We start from the raw sequence: 13,749 nt of genomic DNA on the forward strand, positions 1-13,749 counted from the left end.
TAGGAGAACGTGAGCTGCAATAACACTCTGCAAAAGCCGTTTGGTTCTTGATAAGAGCCGATCCCCTGTTGGAAAAGAAAACATTGACAGAGGCTCTCATAGTGGTGGGTTTGGCACGTCTTCTGTCGCTCCTGTGGTACGTATGGGTAAGGAACGAAGGATTAACCCTTCTCCCTAACTCCGCTCCCATCCAACCAACCCACCAGCTGGCTTCTGGCCCGTGCACGGCAGCTTAGCACTGCTTCGCCAGCGGAAGCCGTGCGCTCAGGCTTGCGACAAGCCCAGGTCCAAGTAAACCAGACATAATGTGTTTGATCTCCGCTAATCCCATTGGTGAGTCAGTCAATACTCACCAGCTTAGTGGTTTGGAAGTTTACTCGTTTCGAAGGGAAGAGGAAACCACTTAACCATCGCCCCATTTGAGAAAGAAAACGTCCAACGTCCAACACCAAGTGTTTTCAAAACAGGGAACAAAAGCTCCGTGTTGAGCAGAGACAAAGCGATCCGGGAGCAGCGGCGGTACCTGGGCAGCTGCAGTGGCACGGGGCTGACCGCAAAGCCTGGCCCACGGCAGGTGGCACGGGTGGGCGCGGGTCTCGGCTGCAGCCCCCTCCAGCCAGGGCTTATGGCTGAGTTTAAGGAAAAGTCGCTGCTGAAGGCACAGGGAACCCAGGCAGAAAGCCCTGGAAGGGCTCTAGCTCAACTAGGAAGACACAGGAAAAGGAAATATTGGGATTTCTGTCTCTTTAGCCAAGACATTAAACCAAAGAAATTTAAGTCGTTCGTTTGTGTTAAACTCTGGTAACTCCCGGCGAAGCGAGGAGGGGAGGTCGTGCGGAGACAACACGGGTATCTGGCGTGCCAGGGTCCCTCAGCGCAGGGCAAAAAGGTGATAATACGAAAATGTTTGTTCTGCCTCTGAGCAGATAACAACTCTTCGGGCTTCACTTCAAAGTCAAACTTACTTAACAGCATGAGGGGAGGGGCTGTGAAACTGAATTAAAAACCTATTTACATTGCAAATAGCTCTGCGTTTCCTCCCCCAGCGTTCATGTGCCAAGGCGCCCATCGCGCCGCTTTCCTGAGCAGAACCGTCTTCCTTCCCGGTTGTGATGCATTCCAAATGCACCCCTCACATTACCCCTCATTCATTACTTATGTGGATGATGCCCACGGGGCACCACGTGCTTAATCGTCAGGTAGGACGGCTGGCACTGAAACAGCATCCTACTAACGCTAGCAACGTGCAGCCGTGTTCGACTCGCTGTCTGCACCAGCCTCATTGTCACGGGGTTTCCTTGAAGACCAACCATTTCCGAAAGTGTGCTCATTAGATTACGGGCATCTCAATTATTCAGTGTAGAACTGGAGACAGGGAAGGCCCTTCTCCAACTTCCTTTCCCAAAAGATAAACAAAATATCTGTCTTTGTTCTCTCACCTAACATACAAATGGTCCTGAATACCAGAGCTTAGCCAGATTTTGCTGTTGGGCAGCTCACATCCCCTCCCAAAGCCTGACCTGGCACCACACGGACATGCTGGAGGAGCCTCCTGCCCACCCGAGCCAGCCTCGAGACTGTCACATTGGGACAGCAGGACGCTCTCCTGGACCAGACATCGGAGATGCACAAACGTGAACTGTGGTGACGAACAAGAAAAGGACCTGCTGGTTCCTTACTAGATGCTGATCATACATCGCAACCTCCAGGCACCAAAACCCTTTGCCCTCTTCTGGGATGCAAGGTGGGGAAAAGGACTTCTTGAGATCAGAGGGAATCCATTTCTAAAGCAAGTGGAGGCGGGAGCGTGAAACGGGAGTAGAACACGGTAAACACTTTGCAAGAAAGTGTATTTTCAATATGCTACAATCTAAAAACTAAAGAGATTTTTCCATATGAGGCCACAGAGGAAATTTGAAATTTCTCAATATCTCAGGTTTTGTGAAAAACAGCCTGTGTTTAAAGAGCTATGACTAAGCAGGCCGAGAAAATGAGAAAGCCCAATAGCCTTTCCTTCTTCCAGACAAACAAACAAATAACGAAAGCAATAGGAACAGATAAGAACTTTCAACTCCTGCAGCAGCTTATCACACCGAGACGATCTAAACTGCTGAAAGAAAAAACGTACGAGCGGATTAATAACAGGGTCTCGAGGGCTGAGTGGAGTTGAGCGCACGGAGCAGTTTGCAGGCGCAGCCCGAGCAGAGCAGTGTGCCCACCCACTGCGGGCACCCCACGCCAGACCCACGGCCCAGGCACCAGCAGCCACACGTGGTCCTAAAACGAAGACAGAAAAGACGTACATAAGGGGAAGACTTTGTTCCCGGATTCAGAAAGCCTCACTTGTCGGTGTAAGGCTTGAAGCATCGTCAGTACCACCGCCACGCAGCAGGGGCTGGGGCTGGCACGGGTCTCCGTGGCCACCGAGGGGGAAACGAGCTTCATCTGCTCGCTGCCAGCCCGCCGGTGGAAACCCCATGAACCGCTTTGTTTAAAAGGTCACTGGAAAGGCGACACCAGCAGAGGAACAAGTACAAGTTGTATTGCACGTGCTGTCCAAAGCACCAGCGAGGGCCGCCGGCCGCAGCGAACACCTGCCGAGGTGGGGTGGCTGCCCCGGGCAGCAGGGAGCGTGCCCTGCTCGCTGGGCAGGGTGGCACTCAAAGAGACACGTACCCAGAGCAAGGCTGACAGCCCAACTACCAAAACCCACCCAGGGCACCGCTCGGGCCGGTGCATCGCAGCTCACCCACCCCGATGCCCAGCATTGCACAGCCCGACCGAGCGCGGTGCCAGTCACCTCGGGCAGCAGCCCAGGGCAATGGCATTACGTGCAGAATTTTCTGCCTTTATGAATGACTAAGAGACCAAAACCCCAAAATTTTCAATACCTCCTGTTCCCGTAAAAGCCAATTGCTATTAGAAGCACTTTGCTTCTGGCCCAGAGCAATGACCTACATTATCCTAAATTACAAAGCCTTCACCATCAGCCAAATGAGATACTCCTCCTCCTCCTCCTCAGGCTCGTTTTGTAAGACACTGGCTGTCATCCCTGTTTACCTTCTTCACAAAACTGATCTAATGCACACAGACTACTAATAAGTTTAGGTAGAAAAAAAGAGCATTAGCAGTAAAACACAGTACCCATCGCCCTGGGAATGTCTTTCAGCCAGACACCGGAACACCATTCTGGGGCTAATTTTGCTGTAACGAAGCAATAAAACACTCCTAACCTCCCACAGAGGAGGTCAGAACTATTTGCAAGTGTGGTGTGAGGGATTTCTTAGCCCCCTTGCAAACAGCTGTACCACAGCCTTCCCGTCGGCACCGAGAGCGTCGGCATCCCCTTATCAGATGGCAGGAAAAGGAAGCGATGTTGTAACAACAGATCAGGCTCAAGATTTTCACCTCGGTAGCGCTGAATCATCTTTACAAGAGAAAAAAAAACAATTTCCAATCCCCTCCCCCCCCCGCCCTAACCAGCAACAGCTTCTCTGGGTGTCATTTAAGAAGCTCCAAGCCTGCGCCCCATGTTGCGGACGCACCAGTTTCCCGAAATGCAACACAAACAAGCCCGTTTCTGCGCTGGTGGCAGGAACTGGGGAAGAACCGGCCGAGGCTGCCACCTCTGGCACAACACGAGGATTGTCCCGCACGCCACGGCACCGCGCCAGTACCGCGCTCTGTCGGTATGGACAGAGCAAATTTGATGGTGGTAGGAGATAAAAGTACTTGAGTGGAAAGAGAGATTTCCTCCTGTGCACCTAGAGGTGTGCGTGGCTGTTAGCGCAGGATTTGCTACGTAAGCAGAGCGGAACTACGTGCAGGTTTTGGAGCAGCAGCTCCAGCAGCAGACAGCGGGCTGACCCGGCCCCGAGCCCCGCCGGCGCTGCGTCACCCTCCTGCCCCAGTTAGTAAGATGGACACGACTCGTCAGGCCAGAATCAAACTGGTAACTGAGCCAGTCCGTGCACAGAGAACTTAAAAACTGACCGCGCGGAAAAGCCGACGGAACACCAACGGGATGTGTTCAGAAAGACGCCGAGGGGCTGCGCAACCTGCAATCTGCTGGCACCTGCAGTGGCATGGCAACGCCCGGTCCTTGCCCAGGATGGCACACACCAACCCTGCACGTTCTCGCTCCGCACATACTCAGCAGGGACAATCCAGTTTCCTCGTCCATAAGAAGCAGGCAATGTGTACAGAGGAACCTTCCTGCTCTCTCAGTCCACCTGTGTCCAAGCTGACCTTCCAAAAGGCAGTCTGAAGCTGTGGCAGAAGCATGCTCCAGTGCAGTTCCACCCTTACCACAAACACACGTGGTCTTCTTGGTATCGTGGGGTTCTGGGCTGGCATAACGACAGAGGACTGCACACACCTGCTGCTTACAAGATGCTCGACTCTTGCTGGGCATTGCTTACAAATCATAGAATCATAGAATGGTTTGGGTTGGAAGGGACCTCAAAGATCATCTAGTTCCAACCCCCCTGCCATGGGCAGGGACACCTTCCACTACACCAGGTTGCCCAAAGCCTCATCCAACCTGGCCTTGAACACTGCCAGGGATGGGGCAGCCACAGCTTCTCTGGGCAACCTGTTCCAGTACCTCACCACCCTCAATGTAAAGAATTTCTTTCTTATATCTAACCTAAATCTGCTTTCTTTCAGTTTAAATCCATTGCCCCTTGTCCTATCACTACACACCCTTGTAAAAAGCCCCTCTCCAGCTTTCCTGTAGCCCCTTTAGGTACTGGGAGGTGCTGGAAGATCTCCGTGGAGCCTTCTCTTCTCCAGGCTGAACAGCCCCAACTCTCTCAGCCTGTCTTCATAGCAGAGGTGCTCCAGCCCTCAGAACATCTTCCACCCTCTGAAAATCTAATTTTCCTTTAGAAGTTGCGCATAGAAAAGCAAGGGGAAACCTGCTGGAAGTCAAAACACAGCACACGTGTGAGGCAGAGAAGCGCCCCCGGGATGTTCACCTTCATCATATCGACACTTCCTGCACGGGGCTGAAGTACGAGACATCGAGTTTCTAACTTCTCTATTAGTGGGGATGTTATTGGGTTTGCGTGGCAAGGTTTTAGTAGCAGGGGGGCTACAGGGGTGGCTTCTGTGAGAAGCTGCTAGAAGCTTCCCCCGTGTCTGACAGAGCCAATGCCAGTTGGCTCCAAGACAGACCTGGTGCTGGCCAAGGCTAAGCCCATCAGCAACAGTGGTAGCACCTCTGGGATAATTTAGTTTAAGAAGGGGAAGAAAAAACTGCACAACTGCAGCTGAAGAGAGGAAAGCGAGTATGTGAGAGGAACAGTCCTGCAGGCACCCAGGTTGGTGAAGGAGGAGGAGGAGGAGGTGCTCCAGGTGCCGGAGCAGAGATTCCCCCACAGCCATGGGTGAAGACCATGGAGAGGTGGTGAAGACCATGGCAAGGCAGGATGTGCCCTGCAGCCCAGGGAGGTCCATGGTGGAGCAGAGATCCACCTCCAGCCCATGGAGGACCCCACGCCGGAGCAGGCAGATGCCCGAAGGAGGCTGTGACCCCGTGGGAAGCCCACGCTGAAGGACTGCACCCCACGGGAGGGACCCACGTGGGAGCAGCTCGTGAAGAGCTGCAGCCCGTGGGAAGGACTCACGTCGGAGAAGTTCACGGAGGACTGTCTCCCGTGGGAGGGACCCATGCTGGAGCAGGGGAAGAGTGTGAGGAGTCCTCCTCTGAGGAGGAAGAAGCGGCAGAGACAACATGTCGTGAACTGACCACAACCCCCATTCCCCATCCCCCTGCACCGCTTGGGGACAAGAAGGTAGAGAATTTGGGAGTAAAGTTAAGCCCGGAAGAAGGGAGGAGTAGGGAGATGGTGTTTTAAGATTCAGTTTTATTTCTCATTATCCTACTCTGATTTGATTGGCAATAAATTAAATTAATTTCCCCCAAGTCGACTCTGTTTTGCCCACGACGGTAACTGGTGAGTGATCCCTCCTTGTCCTTATCTCGACCCACGAGCCTTTTGGCATATTTTCTCCTCCCTGTCCAGCTGAGAAGGGGCATGATTGAGCGGCTTTGGTGGGCACCTGGCGTCCAGCCAGTGCCAACCCACCACAGGAGACAATAAAAAACCACAGAACAAAATGCAAGAAAAAAACACAACCACCACCCCAGCCTGAGACCAAAAGCCCAATACACCCGTCAGCCCTCTGCCTTCCAAAACAGCCACTGACACCACTCCAGCTCTCCTTTGCTCGAAGACACCCGATCATTTGTGGGCAGCAGACTTGGGTGGAGAACGTGGGCTGAAGTTTTTGCCTGTGCTCGAGTCCTTAAGCCAGAGCCGATCCCGTCCAGCACCAAATGGAAAGCAATGGCTCCGAAGGCGTTATCTGCTGCTGCCCGAGCCCGGCTGACCTCCCAGCAGCGGGCACGGTTCTCCCTCCCCGCCGTGCCCAGGTGAGCCCTGGCACCTCCGGCTGCGACCGGGCCCCGCTGCACAAGGAGCTCCGGGTCACCCGTGGTGCCCGGGGCCGGGCAGCAAAGCCGGACCAGGCTGTGGCAGGACAGTGCAGGGTGGCACCCACGCACTGCCCATCCCCGATAATCCCGGGCTGGCAGGGAAACCATTCCTCGATACACACCGCTTTGTGAAACAGGCTGAACCACGAGTGCTGGGCGAGGTGATGGTGATCTCCGGTGAACCCCGGCCATCGACAGCGGCACCTGAAGCCAGCGGTGCCCCAGTCTCCCAGCGCTCAGCCTGACTATCCCAGGGAGAGGGTGGCAGGGGAGGCACCTCACACTCTCTTTTGGCCATGACAAAACCTGTTGCCTCCTCTTCCTCTCAGCTTAACTATTTTGGAAATAATCATTATTTTAGACAACTAATGACAAATTCTGATACTAAAAATACGCAGAGTTGCCTGTACACTGGGGGAAAACCAGCCTTTAATTTCATGGGTTTGGCTCTCGCTGCCCCCTGGGGCAGAGGCAATCACTTGCAGCAGAACGTGCACATGAAAGGAGCAATTTCTCAGGTTTCCCCACCTTTGCCGCTCCCCTGCCATTATTTACGTTTAGCAGGCAGATTTCTGGAGCAGCTCTTGATCCCATGCCTAGCAGGCTCCAGACATCAAGGGAAGGTTCAGCTGCCTCTGAACACGCTGCAAAAGAAAACTATTGTGGTGGCTGGCTTCTCCTCCTCCCAGTTTTATTTTGATTTTTCACATTTTAAAAAAACATCCTCAGGGCATAGGAAGAAAAATCCCCGTGTCAGCAGAAACACTGCAGCTTTCTGGAGGGAAGCACAGCTACAGGGAGCGGGAGGCAGCCCCAGGGTTATCTCATCCCTGAGCCAACACGCAGAGCTCCGTCACCCCAACCCCTCCCTGCCCTGGGCTGGCAGCGAGAGGGGCTGGCACGGAAACGCTGCGGAAGCAGAGGCTGGGCAGGGGAAGGCACCGCAGGGTATTCCAGCCTTATTCATCACCTCAGGTTTTGATGAACTCGAGTTTTCCCCAAGACCTCCTGGGCATTCTGGCAGTGGTCAGCAGAGGGGAGGACGGCTGGAACACAAGCAGGCACTCAACTGGGAGGGCACAGACATACAGAGACTTCGGAGCGAGCTTTTGTAAACCATGTCAACTTCCTGCAGCGAGGAGGATATGAGGCAGTGACTAATTCCACTTGGAACAGCAACCCCAGCCTGGTTTTCCTGTTTATATATGTAAGCTGTGCGTGATGCTAATTAGATATGATAACAGGCTCTCTTTCTTAGGTGCTATAGATTGAATCCACACATACCTCTGGTTCAGCTGCTACGTGATAAATCGCATCAGAAAGCATTTTACTCCTACAGGAAAAAAGTGGATGTGCAGTGCCTGGAGGTGCAGGCTGGACCTCCACTATTGCCCACCCAAAACAGAGCAGCAACTGCCACTCTCCAGCACAAAAGCTGAAGCTATTCCAACACATACCCAACACTGGAAGGAGGCATCATATCCCTGCCAAAACACCTACAGAGCATCTTTTCCATACTTGCAACCATTTACGCAGCCAAAGACTGCAGAAGTGCTAAAACACCGCTGGAGAGACCTGAGTAAACTCAGCACCTTGTAAACCGAAGCACTAACTCAATATATGGAGAGCACCTGGCTAGAGGCACCGGGGAGAAGTGTGTTACCACGGACTAACGCCTTCCGTTCACGGAGGGTACAACTAAAGAAGAGAAACACGGGAAGTGGATGAGAAGTACCCAGGAAAGCCAAGTACAGATGAGCATCACCTCTGCCCATGGATGGCCAGCGTTAACCCGGCATGTGCATCCTGTCGGCGCCCCGGGCTGCGGGCACAGCGGGGCCGCGGTGCCCCTCGGCACTCACCGATCAACGGCTTCCACGTCGAAGCAAAACCTCTTCTCGATCGAGTCGGTTTTCCGCCGCGTGCAAGATTTCAGGATAACAGCTTCGTCTTCTCCCTGAGAAGAGACAAAATCGCAGATAAGGCGGAGAACAATCACCCAACTGTGAGCTTGGCCCCAGCACCCACTGCGCTTCCAATGAGCATGTTCAAACCTGGGGGGATTTGGCAACATCAGCCTGCTAGAAACAGGTATTTATATATCTGACACGAGGACTGGTCTTTTCACTCTTGCAACTGTGTTTAGTCCAGAATCTTCCAGAAGGAGCCTTCCTTTCCAAATGCACATGATTGAATTTGTGCGTTAAGCGTCACGCGACCCACGTTCGGGCAGGTGGGGAGTGCTGGACCACAGCTTTTGGGCAAAGTCAGCCTTATTTTCCACTGCTGAACAACGCATCACAGACCTGGCTGTCAACTTTCACTCCAGGCTGCATTTTTGGCAGCATTCTGCACAGGAGAACTCTTAACGAGAGCGAACATGTCTTAAAATGTTTATCCTGTAACAAAGCAACAACAAAACCATTCTCCCATCCAGGCACCCGCATCCAAGCCGTACTGGATTTCCAGACGCCGCGCCGCGATCCGGCAGGATCTGCGTGCACTGCTGTCCTCTGCTGGGGGAAATCCCTGCTCAGTCCCTGCCAGCACAGACACTTCTACAATTTTCAAAACCCACTGATGACTCAATAGAAAATGAATTCTGAAGGAGTTCCTGGAGATGGCCACTTTTCTGTGCTCTCCGTGCTGTTCTTGATGACACCTTGGCTGACCACCCTGTTCCCTGACATCACCATTTTTCCAGGAAACATATTTAGAGACCCAGAACAGACCCAGGAAGACAGACTAGAGAGAGGTCTCCGTGGATCAGTAGAGGCCACCTGCCCCCCGTCCTTCCCAGCCTGTCCCGCTGCTGCCACGGGGCTGCTCCCAAGCTGCCCCACTCCCCGTCTGGCAGTCAGGGAACATCTCCACTTCAAACCCACTAATACCCGCTCCAGCCACAGTGCGAGGGGCTGGTACCATGCGCAGTGGCCTTTGTGACCCACGAGTGATGGGTCTCCTCCTGCAGCACCCACACTACCTCTTCCTTGACGCCTGCTCCAGCCGGACCCCAAAACGCCCGGCAGCGTGGCCACGAGCACCCTGGGCTGCTCCACACTCCGATGCCCACGCCAGTCAGTGCCAATAGACAGTGCAGCCCAGACAGAGCTGCCCCAGTACAGGCAGCGTGTCACACCAGGATCATGCCAGCCATGATGCCCAGGGTGAGCAGCCCCAGCAGGGCAGTGACTGGCATGGCATGGCATGGCATGGCATGGCATGGCATGGCATGGCACGGCATGGCACGGCACAGTGGAGCAGGGCTCCTGCCCTGTGCAAGAAGGGTGTTACGGCTGTGCCAGCAACACCCGCACCCCGGGGCATGGGGGAAGCCGTGAAATGGGAAGAGACCACATGAAACAGCGCAGCAGCTGATGATTACAGGGCTGGGATATTTTAATGCTGAGTTATTATGAAGATGCTCGGAGGCAAGAGGAAATTAATTTTAAAAGTTGCCCTCCCCGGCTCCCTTTGCAGCAGGGAGCCGTGTTGCAGTCTGCCCAGCTGCCACAGGCGCTCCCCTGGAAGGGGACAATGTTTGCAAACCGCCCGGCCGGGAACACTCCGGGGGGGTCTATTGTTCCTGCTGGTTAGAGGAGCAAAGCCAGTCCCAGCTCCAGCCGGGCTCACGCTGCCCCGGGAGCAGCGGGGCACGCGGCATGCGCTGGCCCCCTGCACCCCACACACCCACCGCTCCTCCACACCCCATCGGGGCCCGGGGAGCTCCGGGCTCTGTCTGAAACAAAACAACTTCACTCATCAAGTCACAGGCAGTGAGGATGGAGCAAAATAACAAACAGGTTTTCTTCTCTGGGTCTTAGAGCAGGAACTGGGGGCCGGGGAGCCGGCGCCCACGGAGCTGGAGCATGGTGCTCGGGATGACCCCGCTCTGCTCCCAGCCCCGACCACCCCCTCCATCCACACAAACAGCCACGGCCTCGCAGTGCACGGTGCAGATGCACGACCCACCGTGTGCCCAGCATCGCCAGGACCAGCGAGAGCAGAACGGAAAATGCAACTGTGCACGCTTCAGCTTTTAAAGGTCTCTCTTCTCACAAACACAAATAAGTAAATAAAGGACAGACCTAAAAGCAAGAGGAAAAAGGCCCAGTCTCAGGCCAGAGCAGCTGCTGCAAACTTGTCCTTACAAACAGTGGTGTGCAGACACCGGTGTGGAACACGGAGCTGGAGCACGAAACAGCGATGTTCGAGGGGCTCTACCCCTTGGGAATCCGGCTCTGCTCTCGGCACAGCTGACGGTTTCCAAAGATCTGGGGGCTTTTGGGGTTTTGCTGTCTTTTTTCCTTCTTTTAAACACGGTGCAGAGTTAATTTCCCACTCGGCCTGGAGTGAATCTGACCCACTTCACTTGATTTGTGTCACTTTGCTAAAAATGGTTCTGTTTGAGCACCGGGAGCACGTGCAGTCGGCAGTGCTCCCGGGCAGAGGCCCCCGGGACACAGTCCTGCTGCCTGCTGGCACTCACCCCTTTTCCTCCCGATTTCTGGTCAAACGGCACCATCGTTATCCGCTTTGATTCTCTCTGGTACGTGCAGTAATGCTTCACCCAGGAAGTCCCAAAGTGACCTGCAAAGCACACGCAGTTTTCATTCCCAGAACTATCACGGTGTCAGCACCCTCCCATTAACAACTGGTTTTGTTTAACAACCATTTGACATGACAGATCTCTGTACCTAACGGTCCTTGTTGGGCTTTGCAAGAGGATTAAGCATCGCTACCCCCTTCTGTTCAGGGGAAAGACTTTAATCAGGCACTGGCAGTGATTCTCTCTCCCAGGGAGAACCTGGCTCCCACATTCCCACCTTAATATCTCACCCACTGGGCAAGTCCCTCCCTTCCATGGATTTTGCAGTCTGCTGAATTAGCCTTCGTGCCCCACACCTCAATAAACCCCCTTCCCCAGGCACCCACTCGCCGCAGGGCCCTGGCAGGCAGCTCCCCCACCCCGACACCTACGTTTCTCCTGCACGTAGAGATAACCCTCCATCGTGTAAGGGCTGATGTTTTTGTGCTCGTGAGGATTCTCCTTCATCTTCTTCATCAAAGATTCAACCTCTGACCTCGTTCCTTCAAAACGATTTCTCGTCTGCAAATTAAAACAGGGAAGTCTTTTCCAATCCATGGACCCAACACCGTGTCCTCTGTCATGACATAGGGCTGGGACCCCACAGCTGGGGCACGGCTGTAGTGCCCACGTGGGCAATGGGACCAGGGGAGCCCACCGCCAGCCACAGGACAGGTTTTCTTCTTGGGCCTGGATTTAAGCTAAAAGGAAAATATTACAACAACTGGCGAGTTACTTGTACTATGAGTTTTGTGAAAAAGTTGTTTCAAAAGAATGAAAAAAGTCTGAATCCTTGGTAAAAAAAGAGTAACTTTATAACAAGAGAGGAAAGTAAAGGTGCAATGTCAACACACCAAAGCCCTGAACATATGCCCAGTGCGCAGGCATGGCCACAGCAGCAGAAGAGCTCCGCTCCACAGCCCGGATACTGGGACAGCAAAAAGTGCTGCACTTCCCAGGACGAGCAGCACTTTGCACCGCTTGCACAAACTGTTTGAAACACTCACTACGCTGCCAGGGCGCGCAGCGACGCGTGCCCGCCGGCTGACTCGGGGGAAGCTGGGCCTCTGCAGGGATGAACTGCCATGTAGGCAGTGTATACAATGTAGTGTTATTTACAGCAGAGAATTTTCTTTCAATGACACAGTCGAAGCCTTTGCTTGATGGCACACAAAAAAAGGGTGATAAAACCTCTATTAAAATATAGCCAAAAGTGCTATTTTGCTCTGCAGGACAGTGACGGGCACGTGGCACCGGTCCCTGGCACACTTACGTTCTGGATGCTGATGGTCAGCTCTGTCTTGAAATCGCTGAAGTCCTTTGCAAGCTCGTAGCCGTGGTGGTAGAAGGTGAAAAGCCCCTGCAGAAAGGCCAGCAGCTGCGTTGGGGTAAAACGAATCGAGACGGTCAGTACAGACCCACAGCCGCTGTCAGAGCAACCACTGCCGAGGGGACAGTCGTCCCCCCCCTTCCTGCATCACCCGAGCCCCGGGGCCACCGAGAGCGGAGCCGGAGGCATCAGGCAGAGCGGGCAGCACGCTGCCACTCCGGCATGGTGCCTCTCCCGACTCCAAGCTACTCTTGGCTCGGCAGGAATTGCCTTCGCAAAGAGCCGGGGAGGTCTGGTGCTTCCCAGAGGAGCTTTAAAAGACTGAGGACCTGAGCAAAGGGAGATCTTACAAAACTCTTTTTTTCTCCCCTTTCTGTCACTCCTGCTCTCTTCCTCCCTTGTGAACATTACAGTAGTTCTTCTTTTTTTCCCCCAACCAAGTCTATGTGACAGAAATTAAATGTCTCCGTCGTGCACGTGGTGCTGAGCCAGCGGCTCCGTGCCCTGGGGCTCACACAGGTGCTTTCTTCCCCCACATCTCTCTCCGACGGAGGGGCAGCAGGGTGAGGCTGAAGCCCCCTCGCTGTCTCACCGCAGGGACACCCCACACTGCAGCCCCGCTCCCCCAAGCCCCCGCTCCTCCACGCAATCACCCGTTTTTCGCAGGCTGAGGCAGCTTCGGCGCTCACTTACAGGTTCCACGAACTCAAACATCTTCCTCTCCTGCACCTCCTGCACCTTGAAGACATACTCCAGGGAGACTTCGTAGAAATGCTGCCGAACCAGGTCCACCTGGCTGTCTGCCTGCAAGCATCAGGAGATTAAAGAGGAAATAAAAAGTCACCACTGAGCGGGAGCACTCGGCCTCGCGACCAGAGGACATCTGGGTCTAGTGGGATCGTGGCCGTGCAGAACAAATTCAGCTTCAGAGCCCAGTCCGGGGCTGGACAGATGGCACAGCGATTAAATATAAACCTGATTCACGTGAACAGGCTCCTTCTTCAGCTGAAAAAAATGGGTTTGATGACTCACGCTCTCACCACCTCAACAGCTGTGTAGAAAAGCACGTGTCAGAAGTGAGAAAAATGAGAAGTTGCTGCATACTTGACAATAAAAAGCAATTCTCCGCTTTCTGGAAAGCACCACAACAGGAAACTGCCCGGAGTGTCCCAGGGCCAAACTGGGTGGTACATGCACCCACCACCCACTCAAGTGAGCATGTCACTTCGGTAGGTCAGCAGACAGCGAATCTCCTCTGCTTTGAAGCTAAAGCCCAAGTGAGCAAAACCAGGGATATGCCCCAATCCCAGTGCGTAAAAACAACCTCGG

At 53.9% G+C, this 13,749-nt stretch overlaps 1 protein-coding gene across 5 annotated transcripts in view; it reads right to left on the reverse strand.

The window, feature by feature from the left end:
* ARHGAP26 (Rho GTPase activating protein 26) overlaps positions 1 to 13,749 on the reverse strand; it is a 141,568-nt gene that overhangs the window by 100,804 nt on the left and 27,015 nt on the right. For all 5 annotated transcript variants that reach the window (XM_086621834.1, XM_086621833.1, XM_086621832.1 and 2 more), the window contains exons 6-10: positions 13,114 to 13,224; positions 12,364 to 12,468; positions 11,483 to 11,612; positions 10,992 to 11,092; positions 8,365 to 8,459 (exon numbers count right to left, since the gene is read on the reverse strand). In XM_086621834.1, coding sequence (XP_086477960.1) covers positions 8,365 to 8,459; positions 10,992 to 11,092; positions 11,483 to 11,612; positions 12,364 to 12,468; positions 13,114 to 13,224 — 542 coding nt within the window. The remainder of the gene's footprint in view (positions 1 to 8,364; positions 8,460 to 10,991; positions 11,093 to 11,482; positions 11,613 to 12,363; positions 12,469 to 13,113; positions 13,225 to 13,749) is intronic.

The sequence above is a fragment of the Tauraco erythrolophus genome, chromosome 16 (genome assembly GCF_009769465.1).
Source record: "Tauraco erythrolophus isolate bTauEry1 chromosome 16, bTauEry1.pri, whole genome shotgun sequence".
In the NCBI taxonomy this organism is placed as follows: domain Eukaryota; kingdom Metazoa; phylum Chordata; class Aves; order Musophagiformes; family Musophagidae; genus Tauraco; species Tauraco erythrolophus.